The sequence below is a fragment of the Rutilus rutilus genome (genome assembly GCF_951802725.1).
Source record: "Rutilus rutilus genome assembly, chromosome: 6".
Lineage (NCBI taxonomy): Eukaryota > Metazoa > Chordata > Actinopteri > Cypriniformes > Leuciscidae > Rutilus > Rutilus rutilus.
In genome coordinates, this window is record NC_140214.1 from 1,101,149 (window position 1) to 1,122,592 (window position 21,444).

Below are 21,444 nucleotides of genomic sequence, written 5' to 3' on the forward strand. Positions count from 1 at the left end.
CTCCCACTTCTTTCCCCACTTTTTTTTCCACTTGATTTCACTTTTTTCTTCTTCTCTTTTTCCCCACTTTTTGTACTTTTTTTCACTTGTTTTTCTTTTTTCTCCCACTTTTTTTCCACTTTTTCCCCCACTTTTTTTTTGGCCTCATTTCTCCGTCTGTTCTCATCAGTCCTGTCCCTATTCCTCGGATCCGTTGGGATCTGAGCTCTCCCTCCCTTCCTCTCCGGTCTCGTCCACTAAAGTGCGCAGGAGACGGCGAGAGAGCAGCCGTAAGCGCGCGTCCTCCGTCAGTCCTGCTAAAACCACGGCGGGTTGCCGGCGGCGACAGGCTCAAGCGGACCGTAAAGCGGCTCTCCTGGAAGAGCGAGCGCTTCTTCTCTCCGCACGCAAACAGAGACTGGACCAGAACCGGAGCAACACCGGCACGCTCTTCTCCTTCTCCCTTCATCTCCCCGACATGTCCTCGCTCCTGGACGACGACGGCTACCTGACGTTCCCCGATCTCACCGAGCTCCGCTTTCTCCCGGAGAGTTTGCATCACTTCATGCCCATTAAATCCCCCTCGCTCATCCCCTGCTTCCTCTTCATCTTCTTCTTCCTCCTGTCCACGTCGTTCTCGGTGCCGTACGCGCTCACGCTGTCCTTCCCGCTGGCGCTGTGTCTCTGCTATCTGGAGCCCAAAGCCGCGTCGCTAGGCTCGTCTCTCGCGCAGGGCTTCCAGGACAGCTCAGACGACGAGGTGTGTGACGGATCTGGCGGAGTGTGAAGTGTGTGTTTCTCATCTCAGCTCCTTCTCATTCATGACATCCATGGAGTTAGTGTCATCAGTGTTGTTTGGAAAAACCGGAAGACTGCTCTCTTCCCCGGCACCTCTTTATATTTATATATATGTGTGTGTGTGTGTGTATATATTAGGGCTGTCACTTTACGTTCGAAAATCGATTGCGCAATCGATCGGACCAACCAACGCAAGTTTCGAAAACGAAAATAGGGAATCGATTTTGACGGCCTTCTCTCGTCCAGCTCGTCACGATACACCAGCAGCGAACGCACGTCACACAGCGACTGCAGGCTCTGACACACACACACACACAACAGCAGATTTTTACTACAAAAATGTGAATTCTGCCGGTATTCTGACAGTCTCATGCATACAGATACAGATTTGGGCATTACAAATCACAATCGCCTTCGTAGGGGAAATCTGTTAGACATGTCTAATGGTAAACTCAGGCATGCTGAAGCCTGCAGTGATGTTGGTCACTGATGTTATGGCAGTCCACTCTGATTATCGTTTTCGAGAATGTTGCACGCCTGTTTGTCATTGTGCACGAAACTTCACGCCAATAAATCATCAGGAATATTGCAGACTTGTGCGCGTCTCAAGCACGCTCTTCACGTTCGTCCTAATGCCTGTTAGTTGTCCGTGGATTTGCCCATATCTGGCGTTTAAAATGGAAACGTCTTTAGACATGGAAAATCAATTTTACATTCGATTCAATGAACACCTATGTCTCAAAAATCAAACAGGATTTTTTCACAAAAGTGACAGCCCTAGTGTATATATATACGTGTATGTGTATGTATGACATGATCTTGAAAAACATTTCATAACACTCATCTTCAGATTTGAGTCTGGATGACATTTGGTTGGTTTCTCTCGCTGCATGTTTCAGCATGAAGTCAAACCTCCATCTGTGAGTGAAGCGTCCGGCGTTCGGCTCATCTGAATGGATAAAGAGTGTTTTGCTTGTTCTCCTCCTCACACACACCAGCATCTGCTTCATCTGTGTTTTATACGCCACATCATTCCTTCATTTCGAGTCGCATCCCTGCATGATCTTCATGGAGAACATCTATGTGAAGTTTGATCTGAGTGTTTCTCCTTTCTCGCTGCGATCCGTTCTTTGATCCGTCAGACCGACAGCGAGCAAACCGACTTCGCGTGTGACGACGACTCGACGGCGACTGAGGTGTGTGTTTGCGCTGGTCTTTATTCTCAATGTGCTTGTGAAACGAGTTAATAACGAGTGTGTCTCACGTCCTCTCTTTCACCCAAACCCATCATAGTCTGACTTTGAGGACAACACTGGCATGAGGACACAGGTACTGGGATCCAGAAACCAGTTCGAGGAGGTTTGATGGTCTTGTACGGGTTTTATTTTGAACTGGTTAAGCCTGAGAATCCAAATAAACCAGCAAAGACCAGCAAACCTTTTCTTTTTCAAGCCATTTCAACAGGAACCATCCATCAGCTCTCACAGTCTCTGTCACCACCACATGTTTGCTTGTGTTTATTTTGACGAGTAAAATGTTTCAGATGTGGATTTAGTTGCTGAAAGCGTTTTCTTTCCCCCACTCTTTCTCTAGTATAGTTTCATAAAACGGATTAAAGGAGAGAACGTGTTTGTCAAGCACAGTAATCTCATGTTGGAGGTTTGTGAAGCATGAGGGGTGACGTGTGTGTGTGTGTGTGTGTGTTTTGGATTAAACTGCTGCTCATATGATCATATGAGCCGGTGAATAACTGTAAACTGCAGTCGATCCTAACAGCACTTGTTCTTATTTAAGTTTCAAGCCCTCGCATGAATTAAACCGTTTGAAATGTCCAAATTGCACAAACAGATCTTAGTGTTTAACATGATCACAGTGTGATAAACGTCAATGAAACACTAAAGCCCAAAGTGTACGTGTTTTTTTCCCGCTACGGTTGAACAAGTAGCCTTTTAAAGGGATACTCCACTTTTTTCGGAAATATGCTCATTTTACATCTCCCCCAGAGTTAAACAGTTGAGTTTTACCGTTTTAGAATCCATTCAGCCGAACTCCGGGTCTGACGGTACCACTTTTAGCATAGCTTAGCACAGATCATTGATTCTGATGAGTCCAGTAGCATTTCTTTCAAAATGACCAAAGAGTTTCAATATTTTTCCTATTTAAAACTTGACTCTTCTGTAGTTAAACCGTGTACTAAGATCGACAGAAAATGAAAAGTTGCGATTTTCTAAGCCTATATGGCTAGGAACTACTCTCATTCCGGCGTAATAATCAAGGAACTGTGCGGCCGTACCATGAGTGCAGCAGGCGTAGTGATATGACGCAGCGCCTGAGAGACAACGGTCCAGTGCTGCCACCTTGTGGAACAACTGATTAGTGCAAAACGAGTATGTGCAACATGCAGTCCTACTTATCTGGTGACAAAATTTGCATAATACGCACTTGTACACGTACAAACCGCAGTACACTTTGGGCTTAATTATTATTATTTTTTGAAAATACTGTTTTTATTGCATTTTCTTACACAACAATGTACATCACATGTCTGTAGCAATACATATAATGTACAAAATCAAAACAAACACCAGGGCTCATATTACATGAAAAGTGCAATAGCACAAACCAACACTGGATACTTTGGGCTTAATTTAACAGGAAGCTTTAAGCAATGAAAAGTGTGAAAGCTTATTTCCGCCACGGAATTCAAAATAAAAAAAACTAGGTAATTGCAACTTTTTTCTTTCGAAAAGCAAGTTTATATCTGACAATTCTGACTTTTTTATAAACAGATTTTAATAACCCTTATCCTAACACCCGAGAAAATTGCAAGATGTAAAATCATAATTATGAGTTTATAACTCGCAACTCAAAGAAAATGAATTGTGAGATAAAAAGTCGCGATTACCTTCTTTTTAAAATTACGTGCGGAAACAAGCTCCCAATCGCTGCGTCTGCGATCACTTACTTTCTGAGTAGGTATTACATTTGAATTTAAATTTACTAATAAAAGAATATGGTTTGTATCTCACCGGAAGAAGTACAGTCAAACCAACATTTATTCAGACACCTTCAACGTGTCTCACATTATCAGTTTATTCGCTATAGTTTAGAAAATGGTAATAAAATATGAGCAGAACTCAGTTGATATTTGACTGGTTTTGTCCGTCCTTCTGTTAGACTGTCTCACACATGAATTATGTTGAATATCTGTCAGCTGTTAAATTTAACTACACAATTAGATAATACCAGTTTAGCTCAACCAATCACCAAGCAATGCTTCATTTTGTTCAGTCTGTGTGTGAAAAGAGCATTAGCAATTAAAGAAAACACACTTCAGCAAAACATGATCAGCTCAAAGTGTCTGACTACCAGTAAAAATGTGGGACCAAAAATGATTCACTGTATGAAGAATATGTGGGTATAATATGTCACAGTTTACTTTATTTTGCTATCTTCACCATAAATGAACTATAGTGTCTTGTAAAAAAATATAAAAAATGATATCTGGTGTCTGAATCATTTTTGATTTGACAGTTTACTTTTCGCCTACTGTGAATGCGGACACATGCTCTGTTGGCGCATACTCTACATTTGGGAAGTATTTGATTTCGGATGCAGCGAATGACACTTGTTTGAAATCTCTGTAATGCCCCGCCCCATTTTGATCTTTCGCTGTGCTGTGATTGGTGGATCAGGAGACAGACACGCCCACAGAACTAAAGCAGCATCAGCTGAGCGTCAGTGAGCTGAAGAGGTCGTTTTTGGAGATGCGTTGTGAAGCGTCCGGTGTGAATGAGTGGGACATGAGGCTGTCCTCGTCCCCTCGACTCTGTGCTCGACTGGACGAGTCTTCATCCATTAAACCACTCGTGCGCGCACTGGAAGTAAGACGTGTGCGGTTGGAGTGACACTAATGTTCATTTAACAACAGATCTGCTGAAAATCTGCACTTTAACTTGCTAACTGTTAGTATTCTGGTCGCGGGACACTTGGCGTGCATCTTATATTGTAATAATCATCAAAATTAGGTATCATTTAAAAGCTTAAACACTGGTTTGAAACGGCACTTTAAAACCTTTTAGCGTCTCAATTTTTGTGATGTAAACTTCATATTTGGATCACAACTTGGTTAGACGTATGGCTTTGATTTTATTGCGGTTTTAGAGCCAAATTATTTTGGAAAATGTTTATTTTGTATAATATAAAAGTACATTAGCTTTAGTGCTTTCAGATTTTCTTTAAAAAGGTCTTTATTCAAAGCATTCATGACCTGCAGCCATTTAAGTTCAGATCTGTGTTAACCATTAAAGGGATAGTTTCGCCAAATATGAAGGTTTATTTACTCACCTTCATGATGTTGTTTTATCTGTGGAACAGACACAGAAAGTTTATGGAAGAATCTTCATGTAGCTCTTTTTCAATAGTGAATATTAACTCTAAAAATAGCAAAAACTCTGTATCATAATTGTTCGAGTTGCTTGGACTCGAGTTGATATGAGCCGTCAAATGGAGAACATGAAATAGCAGTAATGGTTGTTTTTTTAATGGCATGCATTTCTGCTGAATGTTTAGAATTTTTATCATATGTAGATGTAAAACATCTTTTGTAATCTTAAACTGCTGTGTTTTTTTGGGCCAAGCACCAAAAGTGCCTATTGTATTCGCTAGTGTTCTTCTTCTTTTTCTTCTTCTTCCTCTTCTTCCTCTTTCATGGCAGCCCATTGAACCGTATGGTAAAAAGTTATGACATTTGGCACACTGATAGAGGACAGTCTGAACATTAACCACACCAATTTTGGAGTCTCTAACTCAATCAATCCCTCTAGCGCCACCAACTGTCCAAATATTATCACTTTTAAACCATAAGGGCTAGAAACTAAACTCAAGATGATTCGATTTTCATTGAATTTTCCCAAAAAACATACTTTTTCGAACTAGTCTTAGACTGTTTTGCTGATTTTCACCAAAATTGGCTTAGATCATCTTCAGACCAGGACGACAAAAAAAAAGTTGATTCGTCAAACCGATCTTGAATAACGCGCTAGTAAATTTGACGAAGAGCACGTCAAAATGAACATGAGGCTATATCTCCGCAATGCTCAAGCGTATTCTTACCAAACTTGGTGCGTGTTATGACATTGATGACCTGTGGGTACCTGTACAGTTTCAGTGGTCAGGAGAAATGAAAATTTGTTGCTTTTTTTTTTGGTGTTGCTTCTGAACAGTTTGACCAAAAAATGGTCTCATGGTCAAAAGTTATAAGCAGTTATTTCAAATTACAAGTGATTGTATTTATGGGTTTTCAACCATTTGCTTAAAACCGTCTCCAAATATCTTTACTCATTTTTGCAGTTGGTCTGACGAGTTTTATCTCCTCATTCTGCCTCTGTGGTGCTTGGCCCCTTTATTACTGCTTTGGAGCTATATTTATTTTTTTCTTGTTTTTTATTTTTCTATTTTAGTTGTATTCATGCAGCTATTGTAGCTATTTGAAGCATTTTGTTTGTGAAAGTAACAGTCATCCATTCTGTGTGTGTCTTTGCTTTTTGTTTTAACGTGACTGATGATTATTCCTGCATGATCACTCATTCTATGCTTTATAAGAGGCATTTTCACTCCACCAACCTCTTATAGGTTTAGCTAATTTAACTCTGATGTTTATCGGCCCTGTCTTCTGTGTCTGTAGATGTCAGAGGAGGATAAAGCCGAACCTGAAGATGTTGCAGTAAAGCCGGATCTCAATGTTGAGGTTAGACATTACTGTTTATTACATCATGCATGCATGTATTCAAGGCTGTTATTTTATTAAGACAAGAGCATATGTGGGTCATATTTCATGCCAAAATTAAAGTCATTTTCAAGTCATTTTTCTTCTCTGGAAAATGGAGAAAAAGACAAAATTACGAAGTAAGAAATTAGGTTTCATTTTATTTTAATGGTCCCTTTAACACATTCTGTTGACTATAAGTAACGTTGCACCTACATTTCTACTAACTCTCATTAGAGTGTTAGTAGAGTATTAGTAGACTTGTAGGGTTAGGGTTAGAATAAGTTGACATATAGATGCAAAGTCTGTTGGGAGACTATCACAATAAAGAGTTAGTAGATATTAAGCTGACAGTCTACTAATACTCTAATGAGGGTTAGGTAACATCTAGTTGCAAAGTTACTTATAGTCAACAGAATGTTCAAAAGGGACCATCAAAATAAAGTGTTACCAGAAATTAGTTTCACCCTAAACTTACGGAATTCCAACCTCTTTGGAAACGGTTCTGAAATACAGTAGGAAAAGTGATTTACTCAAACAAACTTGATCTTCTGAAGCTTATTTAACCCAGTGCCATGGGAACTCATGGGAAATCATGGGAACTCCTGCAAGAATCCAACTTTGGTCATAATCTGTAAACCCTCCTTCACAGTCAACATGTTTCCTACAGTGTGCTTTATGAAACACTCGGCGTGTCCGTCTCACTGCGGGTTTTATCGCAGTCTTCAGACTCAAAGGGATTTTCAGAGGAGAATCCGTCTGACTGTGAGATGCCATTGGGATTTGTTTAATCTGTCTGGGAAACTTGTCTCGGAGATTAATAAAATGAGATTTAGATCTGCTAAACCATTGTGATTCACAGGTGAATCTTGGTCCTGTTTTCTACTTGACATCTGTTGGATCGGCTGCGTTGGTTTAATATCACACATAACTCTATTCTTAAAGAACAACTGCTTCTTCTGGTTTATTATGATCCATAAATTCTATAAATGATCCATTAGGGGCTGATTTAGAGCCTTGACTCTTTTTCCATAGCGAGTGGCTGTTTGATTTGTTGTGGTATTTGACGTTCTCTCATCATAGATAATATTACTGCTGTCGTTTCTTTTAAGACCTTCAGTAAATCTGCAAATGTATGTTGTTTCAAGAAGCTTGAAACAGAACCTTCGAGACCCTGAATTATGAAACAAAAACACATGAGGGTCGTATATCTCGGCCGCTGGCTTTAGTGAAGGACAGGCATTCAGATCAGATCTTCTGGAATCAAAATAAACGTGATTATAGGAATCTTGTCAAGACAAGCCAGAGGAACATGAAACAGTAGTCCATCAGATACGGAGGCTTAAAGTAACATGCAGGTATTGTAAATCTTTCAGATCAATAAGCGGATTAACTAATTTGACGTGTGAAAGAGAGTTCATGTTCACATCACGGTAATATTGCTAATTTTAATGTTTTCTTCTCGCTCTCTAGTGAGTTGTTCATCATTTTACATGTAGACAGTAGAGAGATGCAGGAATGTCTGAGAGGAAGAATTATGACCAAAGGACTTGAATCTGAGACACAACAGCTTCTATGCTGCAAACACACACTTTGTTGGTAACTTTGGGGTCACTTGTTTCCAAAATATTTATGGATGGTAAATTTTCTCAACTCACAATTGTGGCGGAGCTCATTTAAATGTTGATGCTGTTGACGCAGCAAGTGGTTTTGCTCTGTAATAGAGAGACATGAAGTGTGCCGTTTTTGTCCCAGAGTTCAGTTGCCCCACAGGTGGAGGTGTGCTGTGAGACGCGGGCTCAAACTCCCTCTGCTGGTGAAAAAGAGAAGTATATGAAGGCCCTGAGTGAGGCCATCGCAATGGGGAGACGCTCTTCATGGGCTTCGAATAGAGAAGAAGGTGTCAGTCTGGAAGATCAAACATTAAACAGCAGAAGCTGTCATGAAGACTTGCTCCAAACCAGCTCAGAAACCCTGGAGATTCCTGCTGGAAACCCAGAAATCATTGGCCATGAAGAAGATGAAGATTTATTCCACGTCTGGGATCCGAAACGCCAAAGTTTTGAGATTGAAGATGAAAACAAGGAAACTGCAATGGGAGAAACCACCAGAGAAACCCAAGACATTCCTGTTGGAATCCCAGAAATGATGTGCCGTGAAGATGATGATGAAGATTTGCTCCAAATCTGGGATCCAAAACGCCAAAGTATTGAAGTTGAAATCAAGGAAACTGTAATGGAAACTCCATCTGGAGGAGAAGAAACCAGTTCAGAAACTCAAGAGATTCCTGCTAGAATCCAAGAAGTGACGTGCCATGAGGAAAATGAAGATTTGCTCCAAATCTGGGATCAGAAATGCCAAAGTATTGAGGTTAAAGAAATCAAGGAAACTGCAATGGAAGAAACCACCATAGAAACCCAAGAGAATCCTGCTGGAAACCCAGAAATAATTTGCCGTGAAGATGATGAAGAAGGTTTGCTCCAAATCTGGGATCTGAAAAACCAAAGTATTGAGGTCAAAGAAATCAAGGAAATTGCAATGCAAGAAACCACCAGAAAAACCCAAGAGATTCTTGCTGGAATCCCTGAAATGATGTGCCGTGAAGATGATGAAGGTGGTTTACTCCAAATCTGGGATCCAAAATGCGAAAGTATTGAAGTTGAAATTGAAATCAAGAAAACTGCAATGGAAACTCCATCTGGAGGAGAAGAAACCAGTTCAGAAACTAAAGAGATTCCTGCTAGAATCCCAGAAATGATGTGCCGTGAAGATGATGAAGATTTGCTCCAAATCTGGGATCCAAAACGCCAAAGTAATGAGATTGAAGTTGAAATCAAGGAAACTGCAATGGAAACTCCATCTGGAGGAGAAGAAACCAGTTCAGAAACTCAAGAGATTCCTGCTAGAATCCAAGAAGTGACGTGCCATGAGGAAAATGAAGATTTGCTCCAAATCTGGGATCTGAAAAACCAAAGTATTGAGGTCAAAGAAATCAAGGAAATTGCAATGGAAGAAACCACCAGAGAAACCCAAGAGATTCCTGCTGGAAACCCAGAAATAATTTGCCTTGAAGAGGATGAAGATATATTCCAGATCTGGGATCCGAAACACCAAAGTATTGAGACTGAAGTTGAAATCAAAGAAACTGCAATGGAAACTTCATCTGGAGGAGAAGAAACCAGTTCAGAAACCCAAGAGATTCCTGCTAGAATCCAAGAAGTGACGTGCCATGAGGAAAATGAAGATTTGCTCCAAATCTGGGATCAGAAATGCCAAAGTATTGAGGTTAAAGAAATCAAGGAAACTGCAATGGAAGAAACCACCAGAGAAACCCAAGAGCAGAATGAGAATGAGATGTCAGCGTTGTTCCACAACCGCATTGAGAGTTTTGAGAGTTTTGATCAAGAACGCGTTGATGAAGCATTTGGAGAAACGTTTAACCGTTCTCAGCTCTTGTTTTTTAATGAAGAGGACGAGTCCATCAACTTGGAGACTCAATATTATGGTGAATTTCCACTTTATATGATGTCTGAGCAGAACCAGATAGAAGACCAACCTCAAGCGAAGACGATGAACGTTAAAGATGAGGACGAGCAGTCAATGTTTCAAACGTCAGACATTATGAAGACAAAAGTGTTGCCCGGTCAAAATGAGGAGGATGAAGAGAATGAGCTGGTTTCTGGATCACATGAAGAACAGGAAGTAAAGCAGGAAGTGCATGAACACACAGTAGAGGTAATCAATCCCAGAATGCATCTGGATCACCGTGTGTTTCTGCGCTGACACCGACACTGACTAATGATGGAAATCCTCTCTTCCTTCTTTCTTCACGATTGGAAGTGTGTGATGAATGTGATTGATCACATTAAATACACAACGCTGCATGATCACAGATGTTGTTATAACACACACCCACACACACACACATGCATGTCATGAGCAGCTGGACTTTTCCATTCGCCACTCAAACTGCTAATTTTGTCTTCAACGCATGGTTGAATAAGAAACCATTTGTGACGTTGAGTCCACTTTTATTTCAGATCGATTCAAAGCAGAAAATAACAGTGATAAAGTTGCAAAATATACCAATCCACCATATAAAGCAGCTTTTCAGAAGATAATGTCATTATTCAGTTCAATGTTGATTGATTTAGTTCAATAACAGTGTTTAATATTTCAAAATTCAATCCTGAAACCAATCAAATTTCAGCTATAAAGCAGATCTACAGAAGACAATAATGTCATTGTGCAGTATAATGTTGGTTCAGTTTAGTTTAATAACTGTGTCAATGTTGCAAAGTTTATCAATTATGAAACGAATTGAATTCCACTATAATCAGCTCAAATTCAGTTCAATGTACACTGCCGTTCGAATGTTTGGGATCGGTACGATTATTTAATGTTTTTAAAAGAAGTCTCTTATGTTCACCAAGGCTGCGTTTATTTGATTAAAAAACTGTAAAATTGTGAAATATTATTTAAATTTAATATAACTGTTTTCTATTATAATATAATTTAAAATGTAATTTATTCCTGTGATCAAAGCTGAATTTTCAGCATCATTACTCCAGTCTTCAGTGTCACATGATCCTTCACAAATCACTCTAATATGATGATTTGATGCTCAAGAAACATTTATGATTATTATCAATGTTGAAAATAATATCAGGTTTTTTGATGAACAGAAAGTTCAAAATAACAGCAATTACTATATATTCACATAGAAAACAGCTGATTTACATTGGAATAATATTTCAGAATTTTAACTGTATTTTTGATCAAATAAATGCAGCCTTGGTGAGCAGAAGAGACTTATTTTAAAAACATTAAAAATCTTACCGATCCCAAACTTTTGAACGGCAGTGTAAAAATAAATGCATGATGTTGAATGCAAAAAAAAAAAAATTTCCTGTTGAATATCATAAAATGTCACATTACAGAAGGAAAAATGTTGAAATGTTGAATTATAAATACAGTAGTGTTCCCTCATCCCTTAAATGGAGTAATTGTCGAGTAAAGTGTGATTAACTGAAGTATCAGTGTTCCAGCTGGATGTGAAGCTGATTGGTGGTTTTTCGATGCAGATGCGCTTGATGGAGTCGAGTGTTTTAGAGTGATTTCTCTGTTCCAGAATCAGCCGTCGGAGGAGCCGGGTAAAGACGTTCCTGTGGTTCACACCGAGACCAAGACCATCACGTACGAGTCTTCTGAGGTAAACACTCCTATTCCCGAGGACGTTTATGGCATGATGGCTTTGTCATGTCAAGTCTCCTTCATTTATACAACGCTTTTACCAATATAGACTTTCAAAGCAGCTTTACAGTGATAATAGGAGATTACAGTAACAGAGATTGTTTAGGCTTTACAGCAGCTCTAGAATAAAGTTATTGTCCAGATAAAGTTAGTTTTGATTGATTCACCCCCCCCCCCCCCATCTGTATTAAAACTGCACATTTTAGAGTGGCCTTTTATTGTGGCCAGCCCTAAGGCACACCTGTGCAATAATCATGCTGTCTAATCAGCATTTTGATATCCTCAGCATCCTGTGAGGTGGATGGATTATATCTCGGCAAAGGAGAAGTGCTCACTAACACAGATTTGTGAACAATATTTGAGAGAAATATTTTGTGTACATAGAAAAAGTCTTAGATCTGTGAGTTCACCTCATGAAAAATGGGGGCAAAAACAAAAGTGTTGCGATAATAATTTTGTTCAGTGTAAATACGTAAGATCGCTGTGAAAATATAGACCGGAAGACAAAAGACAACGAGCGCAGCGCTGAAAAGGGGCGGGGCTACATAAGCTCTATAGGTATGCGCGTTTAATGCTTCTGTGTGTGTGTTTGAAGGTTGATGCGAATGGCGACACGGATCCAGGCGTCCTCATGAGCGCTCAGACGATCACATCAGAGAACAACAGCACCACCACCACCACACAAATCACTAAAGTCAGTGCAAACTCTCTCGGTCTCATCTGTGTGTTTACACTCATCCTTCCCTCGCGGCTCAAAATGATCCGAAAGCCCTAAAATTATATATTTTTTTTTTTCAAAAAAATTTTTGTGGTAAATTCTTTGCATTTTTTGTTTGAATTTCGAGCATTTGTAGGTTTTTCTATGTGTACTGAAGTATTCCTCGCATTCCATTCATTCCTAAGGAGGTCAAATTGACACGAGAGGGATGGATTTGTTACTTTTTTGTGACAAAACTCCTCGAATCCATTACATTTTTGGGGTGTATTCGTGGTTCAGGTCTTGGACCCCTCTGATGAACACTAAATTTTCAACAACAAAAAAATCCATGTCAAAATTTCCCGAGTGAAGGATGAGTGTTAAATCAGGCAGAATCACAGAATCCAGGCGTGATTTTGATGTCAGAGGCGTAACAGGTTTGATTGTGTTTCGTCAGACGGTGAAGGACGGCATCTCAGAGACTCGCATCGAGAAGAGGATCGTGATCACAGGAGACGCAGACATCGACCACGACCAGGTACAGACATCGCATAACCTGTGTGAGGAGATAACCTGCTGATAGATAGTGATCTAACACACTGCATAGACTCTGACAGAAGAGGAACAGGAAATCTCAGTGTGTCTCGACATTAAACATGCAAAACACAAAAATCTAATACAATTTTAGAATGAAAATGCATTATTTTTGAATTATTATTATTGTTTATTTAATAGGGACTAAAAAGATTAAATTTGTATCTATTTATAAGGTAAAGAATGACTTTAGTGTGTGTGTGTGTGTGTGTGTGTGTGTATATATATATATATATATAATTCTATATTGTCCCTATTAAATGTGTGTGTGTATATATATATATATATATATATATTATAATAAATATCAGGCTAATTAAACTTATTTTACTTCATCTATTTCTCATTTTCATGTAGTTTAACTTGATGTAGTGAAAACTAAAACTGAAAAATTATTACTATAAACATTTTTTTTTTTTTTTTTACTTACGAAAATGACAAAAACAACCAAATTACTAAAACTTTAACTAATATTAACTGAAAACCAAAAATATTAGAATAATATATGAAAATAAACAAATTTTAATAAAAACTATTATAGCATCTCGATACTAAAATAACACTGATATATATGTGTGTGTGTGTATATATATATATATATATATATATATATATATATATATATATATATATACATATACATTCAATTTTTGATTTAATAATAAATGTATTTTATTTAAAATATAAAAATAAAATAAAATAATTAAGGTGTGTCAAGCATAAAATCCAATTTAGATAGACACTTTTACTTTCCTATGATTTATATAAATACTAATTTTGGTTAGTAGGGTGGAGGTTTTTCCGGCTATAAACGAATCAAAATCTTGTAATCATTCTTCAGATCTTTATATATTTAACACACTTTATGATGCATGCAATTACAATCACAGTTAATTTTATGATATTGAATTGTTTGTGTAACATTCAAATCATTGATGTTGCTCTATAAACACACACGTTGATTGACTGATAATGGTTGTGCGCGTGTGTGTTTCTCTCTGCTGGTGCATTGTGGGTCAGGCTCTGGCTCAGGCTATTAAAGAGGCCAAAGAGCAGCACCCAGACATGAGCGTCACTAAAGTAGTGGTGCATAAAGAGAGCGAGATCTCGTCTGCCGAAGGTAAGAGCGATTCATGAGTCAAATTCATATGCTTGCTTTCATTTCATGCATGTGATCAAACCTCGGCGCTCACGTGTGTGTGTGTGTGTGTGTGTGTGTGTGTGTGTGAGGATGATCGCTCATTCAGAAATAATGATCTTGTGTGCCGCTTGCAGCTTCATGTTTGCGTGATGTTTATCTGTGTGTGCTCGTGCACGTGTGTTTACAGGAAATTTCCAGAACCGTCTCAAAAACATCCAGGTCATATTTCACACCAAAATCAAAAAATAAATTATTTCACTTGAAAAGTATAAAATGTAAATAATTTATCATTTATTTATTTTATAATAAATTATTTATTTATTTTCTTGTATTGTGACATTATTTTCATTTCACTGTAGTGAAAAAAATATATTATTTGAATAGTGAAATATTTATAAATGATATAAATAAATAGTTTTTAATATGATTTATTATTTTATATAGTATACAGTGTTTCCCATAGGATTTGGTGGGGTTTTAGGAAGCCAAACAATTAGAATATTATTATAATAATAATAATAATAATAATATTAATCCTATGACAGAAATAGCCATATATTGAAAAAAAAAATGTACACTGTAAATGAATGAAAATAAAAAATAGTATTATTTTACTTTGTTACAGTAGGGAAGTTACAATACTTTTTTGACCTAATTTCTTCACTTGCAAGAGATAAACCCCTGAGCCTTTATTTTGACAGAAATTGGGGTTGCGCTTTAATTTTGACTGAAAACTTGTTACGCTTTTATTTTGACTGAAAACTGATTGCGCTTTTATTTTGATGGAAAAATGGTTGCGCTTTTATTTTGACGGAAACTGTGGTTGCGCTTTTCTTGTGACGGAAAACTGGTTGCGCTTTTATTTTGAAAGAAACTGGTTGCACTTTTAGTGTGACGGAAAACTGGTTGCGCTTTAATTTTGATGGAAACTGTGGTTGCGCTTTTATTTTGATGGAAACCTGGTTGCGCTTTTATTTTGACGGAAACCGGGGTTGCGCTTTTATTTTGATGGAAAATGTGGTTGCGCTTTTGTTTTGAAGGAAACTGGTTCCGCTTTTATTGTGACGGAAAACTGGTTGCGCTTTTATTTTAACGGAAACCGGGGTTGCGCTTTTATTTTGATGGAAAATGTGGTTGCGCTTTTGTTTTGAAGGAAACTGGTTCCGCTTTTATTTTGACGGAAAACTGGTTGCGCTTTTATTTTGACTGAAAACTGATTGCGCTTTTATTTTGACGGAAAACAGGTTGCGCTTTTATTTTGACTGAAAACTAGTTGCGCTTTTATTTTGACTGAAAACTGGTTGCGTTTTTTTATTTTGACGGAAAACTGGTTGCGCTTTTATTTTGACTGAAAACTGGTTGCGCTTTTTTTATTTTGACGGAAAACTGATTGCGCTTTTATTTTGACTGAAAACTGGTTGCGCTTTTTTATTTTGACGGAAAACTGATTGCGCTTTTATTTTGACTGAAAACTGGTTGCGCTTTTTTATTTTGACGGAAAACTGATTGCGCTTTTATTTTGACGGAAAACTGGTTGCGCTTTTATTTTGACTGAAAACTAGTTGCGCTTTTATTTTGACTGAAAACTGGTTGCGCTTTTTTATTTTGACGGAAAACTGATTGCGCTTTTATTTTGACGGAAAACTGGTTGCGCTTTTTTGTCTGAAAACTACGGTTTCTGTGAAAACAGGTTTACAAACGCGTTTCATTACAAATCTAGTGAAATGCTGCAATCATTCGCCCACAAAAACTATGGAAAAAAAAAACTATTGTTTCAGATGTGAAAAATAATTCGTAAATGTTGTTCCTAAACGTTAAACTCGTTAAAGAGCGCTTCGATTGTGAAACACGCAGCGCAAACAGACGATATACTTATAGTATTAAAGTCTTTTACGAAGTCTTTTGTGATTTAAGCAGCGCACAAAATCATATCGCGCTTTCGATTTTAGTTGGTTTCACAGATGCTTTGCTAAAGCGATGGAGCAAAACACCGATCGAGACTCGACTAGATTCCAGCTTGTAGGAATCGTTCACATCCTCGTAATTACAGCGTGTAAACTGGGAATTTTCTGAGAACTCCTACTCGTACCACATGACTGTTAGACTACGGCGCTGAGTCTAGGAAATTAATAGGAAACAATTGTTATTAAATATTATTTACTTATATTCGAATTTTTTATTATATGTATTTTGTGTTTTATATTTATATATAATATATTTAAATAATAAAATATTTGTACATCAATTTGTTGTGCCTCCTTTTTCCTTGCCTCTTATTACTGTAATAATAATCTAATGTGATGTTTGAGGGTTAAAAGCGTTTAGCTGTGATGAACAATAATCTTACAATGCTAAAAACAAACAGAAGGCTTCAAAATCTGAATTATTGTGTGTGTTTCTGAGGTGGATTATGATCCGGATGTGTGTTTGCAGGAAATCTTCCACCTGTTCTCAGAGCGACTGAAACTTCAGATGTTTTCTCTGTGTTTGTGTTGTTTAGGAATAAAGTCCAAAGATCAGCCGAGAGAACAAACACACGACCTCTGACCTCTGACCTCAGACGACACGCTCTTCATCGTGAAAACCATCAGCTCACAAAACATGATGATGATGATGATGATGATGATGATGATGATGATGATGATGATGGACTCCAAACAGAAGGGGGGGGGGGGATCTTTGCCTTACAACGACGACTCAAAATCTTTCATTAATGCCAGTTTATTTATAGTCCAGCGCCCCCTTGTGGAGACCGTGGGAAACACACGTCATGAATTTCTGTTTTTCTTTTAAAATTTCACCTGGACATTTTTCTTCGCAGGTTTTGTGAGATTCACGCAAAATCATTTTAATTTCTTACGAAAAGAAAAGCAGCTCAAAACGAGAGTCGCTGGTTTTTAAGTCCTGTACATGGAGAACTCACACTAGCCCGGGTGAATCGACACGTTTCTACTTGAATCATAAATGTATTTTTATTGTTTCACGGTTGTTGTTTCTCGCACTAATAGATTCAGCGTTATATATATATATATGCAAAACGACGCCACTGTTTGAAGGGCTTTTGGTAAGTTTGTAAAGCGGTACTGAAACTCGCACAGTAGAAATCCCTCTCGTCTTGACCTTTGACCTTTTCTTATATTTGACCCTGAGAGGTCGTGGTGTTTGTAGGAGTGCGTAGCGGGACGGGATCGAACCAGCAGATACAGAACAATACATGCAATTGATGTGATTCATTTTGAGCTTTTATTTTGGAATAAAATATTGTTGAGATCAGCACTCTGTGTGTTTTGTGTTTATTACACAAGTTTTGGAATATCACAATAATCATTTGTGTTTCGTTTCCATGCGTCTGTATAATTAGATTGAGACCGAGTTCATGTAAACTTCAGTGTTAATGTGATTATGCTCATAAATTGAGGAGTACAATTTTATACATTTTAAATATTTTCATACATTTTAGCTTTTTTATTATTTACAGAAAGTAGGAGTGGAAATATATTCAAATAATTATAAAATAAATTCTGTAATTCCAGAAGTTTTAAGAACCACATATAGACACACACACACACACACACACACACACACACTACCATTCAAAAGTGTGGGGTCATTGTTTTTTTGTTTTTGTTTTTTTTAATAGAAATTATTACTTTTCTTCATCAATGACACATTAAACTGATCAAAAGTGACAGTAAAGACATTTATAATGTTACAAAAGATTCTATTTCAGATAAACGCTGTTCTTTTGAACTTTCTATTCATCAAAGAATCCTGAAATAAAAATGTAAATAACTGTTTTCAACACTGATAATAATCATAAATGTTTCTTGAGCATCAGATCATCATATTAGAGTGATGTGTGAAGGATCATGTGACACTGAAGACTGGAGTAATGATGCTGAACATTCAGCTTTGATCACAGGAATACATTACACTTTACTGGATATTCACATAGAGAACAGATGATTTACATTACAATAATATTTCACTGTTTTACTGTATTTCTGATCAAATAAATGGAGCCTTGGTGAGCAGAAATTTTAATGGGGTGCAAATATTGTGTATTAAATCACACATTTAAAATTCTCTCATACATCTATGTTTTCCAAAACCTGGTTCTGAAATAAAAAGACAAATATATTTTGTATCTTTTTTTTTGCGCTGTTTTTAAAGCTAGTTTGGTGTCGTCATCAGCATGCAGTAACACGCAGTGTCCACTAGATGTCCTCCTCAGAGCAGCGCATTGATTCTCCACAGCTTATGTTGTCTGAAGGTTTTTTTATTTTTTTTATAGCAGTGTTTCCTCAGCTGAACAATCCAGAAACACATGAACTAACAGTACAAGCACACAGAGATGTGTGTGTGTCTCTCACAGAGCCTCACTTTTTTATTCACAAATCAAAGATGGCGCTGCTGTGAAGAAAGTCTAAACCATAGACAGTATATAAACGGTCTAAACGCGGATAGTCTGGAATTGATTTGTTGATGATGAACATGAGACTTTCTGAGCTCTTGTCGAGTAAAGGCACAGAAATGGTTTGGAATAATAAAAAAATAAAAAAACTCAGTTTATTAGAAGAGGAAGAGACCCCTTCCTTATAGACCTACCCTAATGTAGCTAAATATTTATTATTTATTGATTTATTTATTTATTTATTTATTTATTTATTTATTTATTTAAACGTATACGGCCCTTGCTTAATACCTGTTTATTTGCATTTATGAATGCCGGAGCATATTTATATTTTGATATTTTGTTCATTGTGTTTAATAAAAAGCTCTTGGTGAGAGTTTAGTGGTCACGTGACGCTCCTGCTGTTCTGTGACGTCAGTCATTATCCCGTTTCATGATTGGTTGTGTTTCACCTTCAGATGTCACGTGTGATTCCATCAGAACAGGTAAATATAGTTCAGTATTTTTCTTCTTTAAGTGATAAAGTTTCTTGAGCAGCAAGATTTTGTGATGTGTCTGAAAGAGTCTCTTCTTCTCATCAAGGCTGCTTTTATTTGATCAAAAATACAGTAAAATTGTGAAATATTATTCCAATGTAAAAGTTGTTTTCAATGAGAATATATAGTAAATTGTCATTTATTTGTATTAATCAGCATCATTACTCCAGTCTTCAGTGTCACATGATCCTTCAGAAATCACTCTAATATGAGGATTTGATGCTCAAGTTTCATATTTCTGATTATGAATTATGTTGATAATATGATCATAAAGAGTCCTGAAGCATCAGACCTCAGATCTCAGCCGGTGGTGTCTCTTCCCTGCAGGTTATCCTGATGTTTTCCCTCTCAGATCCGATGAACTCAGAGTCTCATGTGGAGCACAAACACACGACGAAGGTTTTATTCTCGTCTTCCTCCTCCTCCTCTACACACACACTCCGCTTTGAAGAGGAAGATGATGATGATGATGTTTTAATGAGATCTTCTTTCCTGGACCTCGTCCCTGTTTCATCTCAAAGGCAGTGACTTCAGAAACACTTGCTGCTGTTCTGGTTGAAAGTCTCTTCACATCCTAATAGCAGTCAAAGTAAAGTGGTCTAAACTTCTTCTCGAGTCTCTCCATCATTGTCTGACTCCAGTTTGAACATAAAAGGCTAAAAGTTTTAGAAATTGTCAGTGCATGTGTGTGTGAAGCTGTTGAAGCTCCGCCCCCTGTGCCGGGAGCAGCAGCTCATTTGCATTTAAAGGGACAGACACAAAACGGTGTGTTTTTGCTCACCCTCAAAAAGTGACAATTTTAACATGCTATATAAAAATATCTGTGGGGTATTTTGAACTAAAACTTCACACACACACTCTGGGGACATCAGAGACTTATTATACATCTTGTGAAAAGGGCATTATAGCACCACTTTAATGCAGTCTATTTAATATGTTTAATTAATTTGAATGAATTATTTGTAAACAATCGTGTTGAATGAATGATTCAATGACTCACTCATAAATCCTTGACTTCTTTCATTACTGGATGAATCAGCGTTTTGGACGAATCTCTTGAATGAATGATTCTATGGGGCCCTATTTTAACGATCTAAGCTCATGGTCTAAAGCGCAGGGCGCAAGTACAGTTAGCTCGTGTCCAAATCCACTTTTGCTAGTTTAACGACAGGAAAAGTGGTCGGCGCTCCCGGCGCTGGTCTAAAAGGGTTAATCCCTATTCTCTTAATGAGTAATGGGTGTGTTTTGGGCTTTACATGCAATAAACCAATCAGAGTCTCATCTCCCATTCCCTTTAATGGGAATTTAAAAATAGCTGTGGGGTATTTTGAGCTAAAACTTTTTCCCTTTAATGTGAATTTGATAGTGGAAAGACCAAACGCATGTCCAGAGTGCAAACAGATCTGCTCGTGCGCGAGATTAAAGCTGTGTGTGTGTGTGTGTGTGTGTGTGTGTGTGTGTGTGTGTGTGTGTGTGTGTGTGTGTGTGTGTGTGTGTGTGTGTGTGAGAGAACACACACCTGTTTCTCAGACCAGCAGCTCATGCACACAGATGAGCGCTAACTTATTTGCTATTTAAACATCGTGGTGCAGGACGTGAAAATGAAAACTGCGTCGGGCTGAAACTAGCGAAACACACTCGCGTCGCGCCTGGCGCTGCATTACTCCGGGTGAATGATTCAATGACTCACTCAAAAAAAACTTGTTTCGTTACTGAATGAATCAGTCTTTTGAACGAATCTCTTGAATGAGTGATTCAATGACATACATTTTTATTTACTTGTCGCCACCTACTGGTGTAACGATGTAATGATACAATCTTTATTTGAAGCATCAAGTTACTTTCAAAAGGTGATTTACTCTATTTTGATGGCTTCCGTAGACCTCAGTGTTTAAATCCGACTATAAAATATAAAATATAGTTATAATAACTATAATTATTGTAAAACAGAAATAATGATACTGTGTGGTTGAAAAGACTGTTTATGAAGCTCTTTCATGACAACGGCTCTCTCACGATCAGAACGCAGATTTAAATGTTCGCTGTGATCGCACTCATCAAAGAGAATCAATGACATTTAGGAATGAGATTGAGATCTTTTAATGATTAATAATGCAAAAAGATGCGCCTCTGGACAAACACAGGTCGTTCATTCTATTCTATTCTATTCTGAATCATCACAGAAATCAGGAAACTTCAGTCAAAAGATCTCTTCATACATCTGAGGTTAAGATGAGGATGGTCACGTTCATCAGACACTCAAAA

The 21,444-nt window shown here is 37.7% G+C and overlaps 1 protein-coding gene across 12 annotated transcripts in view; it reads left to right on the forward strand.

Moving 5' to 3' along the window:
- Nucleotides 1-17,505, forward strand: part of epb41l3b (erythrocyte membrane protein band 4.1-like 3b) — a 54,142-nt gene extending 36,637 nt beyond the window's left edge. For 4 of the 12 annotated variants that reach the window (XM_084410793.1, XM_084410784.1, XM_084410791.1 and 1 more), the window contains 6 exons: nt 6,464-6,526; nt 11,676-11,756; nt 12,393-12,491; nt 12,952-13,032; nt 14,109-14,208; nt 16,730-17,505. In XM_084410793.1, coding sequence (XP_084266919.1) covers nt 6,464-6,526; nt 11,676-11,756; nt 12,393-12,491; nt 12,952-13,032; nt 14,109-14,208; nt 16,730-16,776 — 471 coding nt within the window. In that variant the 3' untranslated portion in view covers nt 16,777-17,505. Of the gene's footprint in view, nt 1-2,370; nt 2,437-4,472; nt 4,662-6,463; nt 6,527-6,626; nt 10,280-11,675; nt 11,757-12,392; nt 12,492-12,951; nt 13,033-14,108; nt 14,209-16,729 lie in introns of those variants that run through there. The other 8 variants (XM_084410789.1, XM_084410787.1, XM_084410790.1 and 5 more) reach the window with 5 other exon arrangements.
- The last annotated feature ends 3,939 nt before the right edge of the window (nt 17,506-21,444 follow it).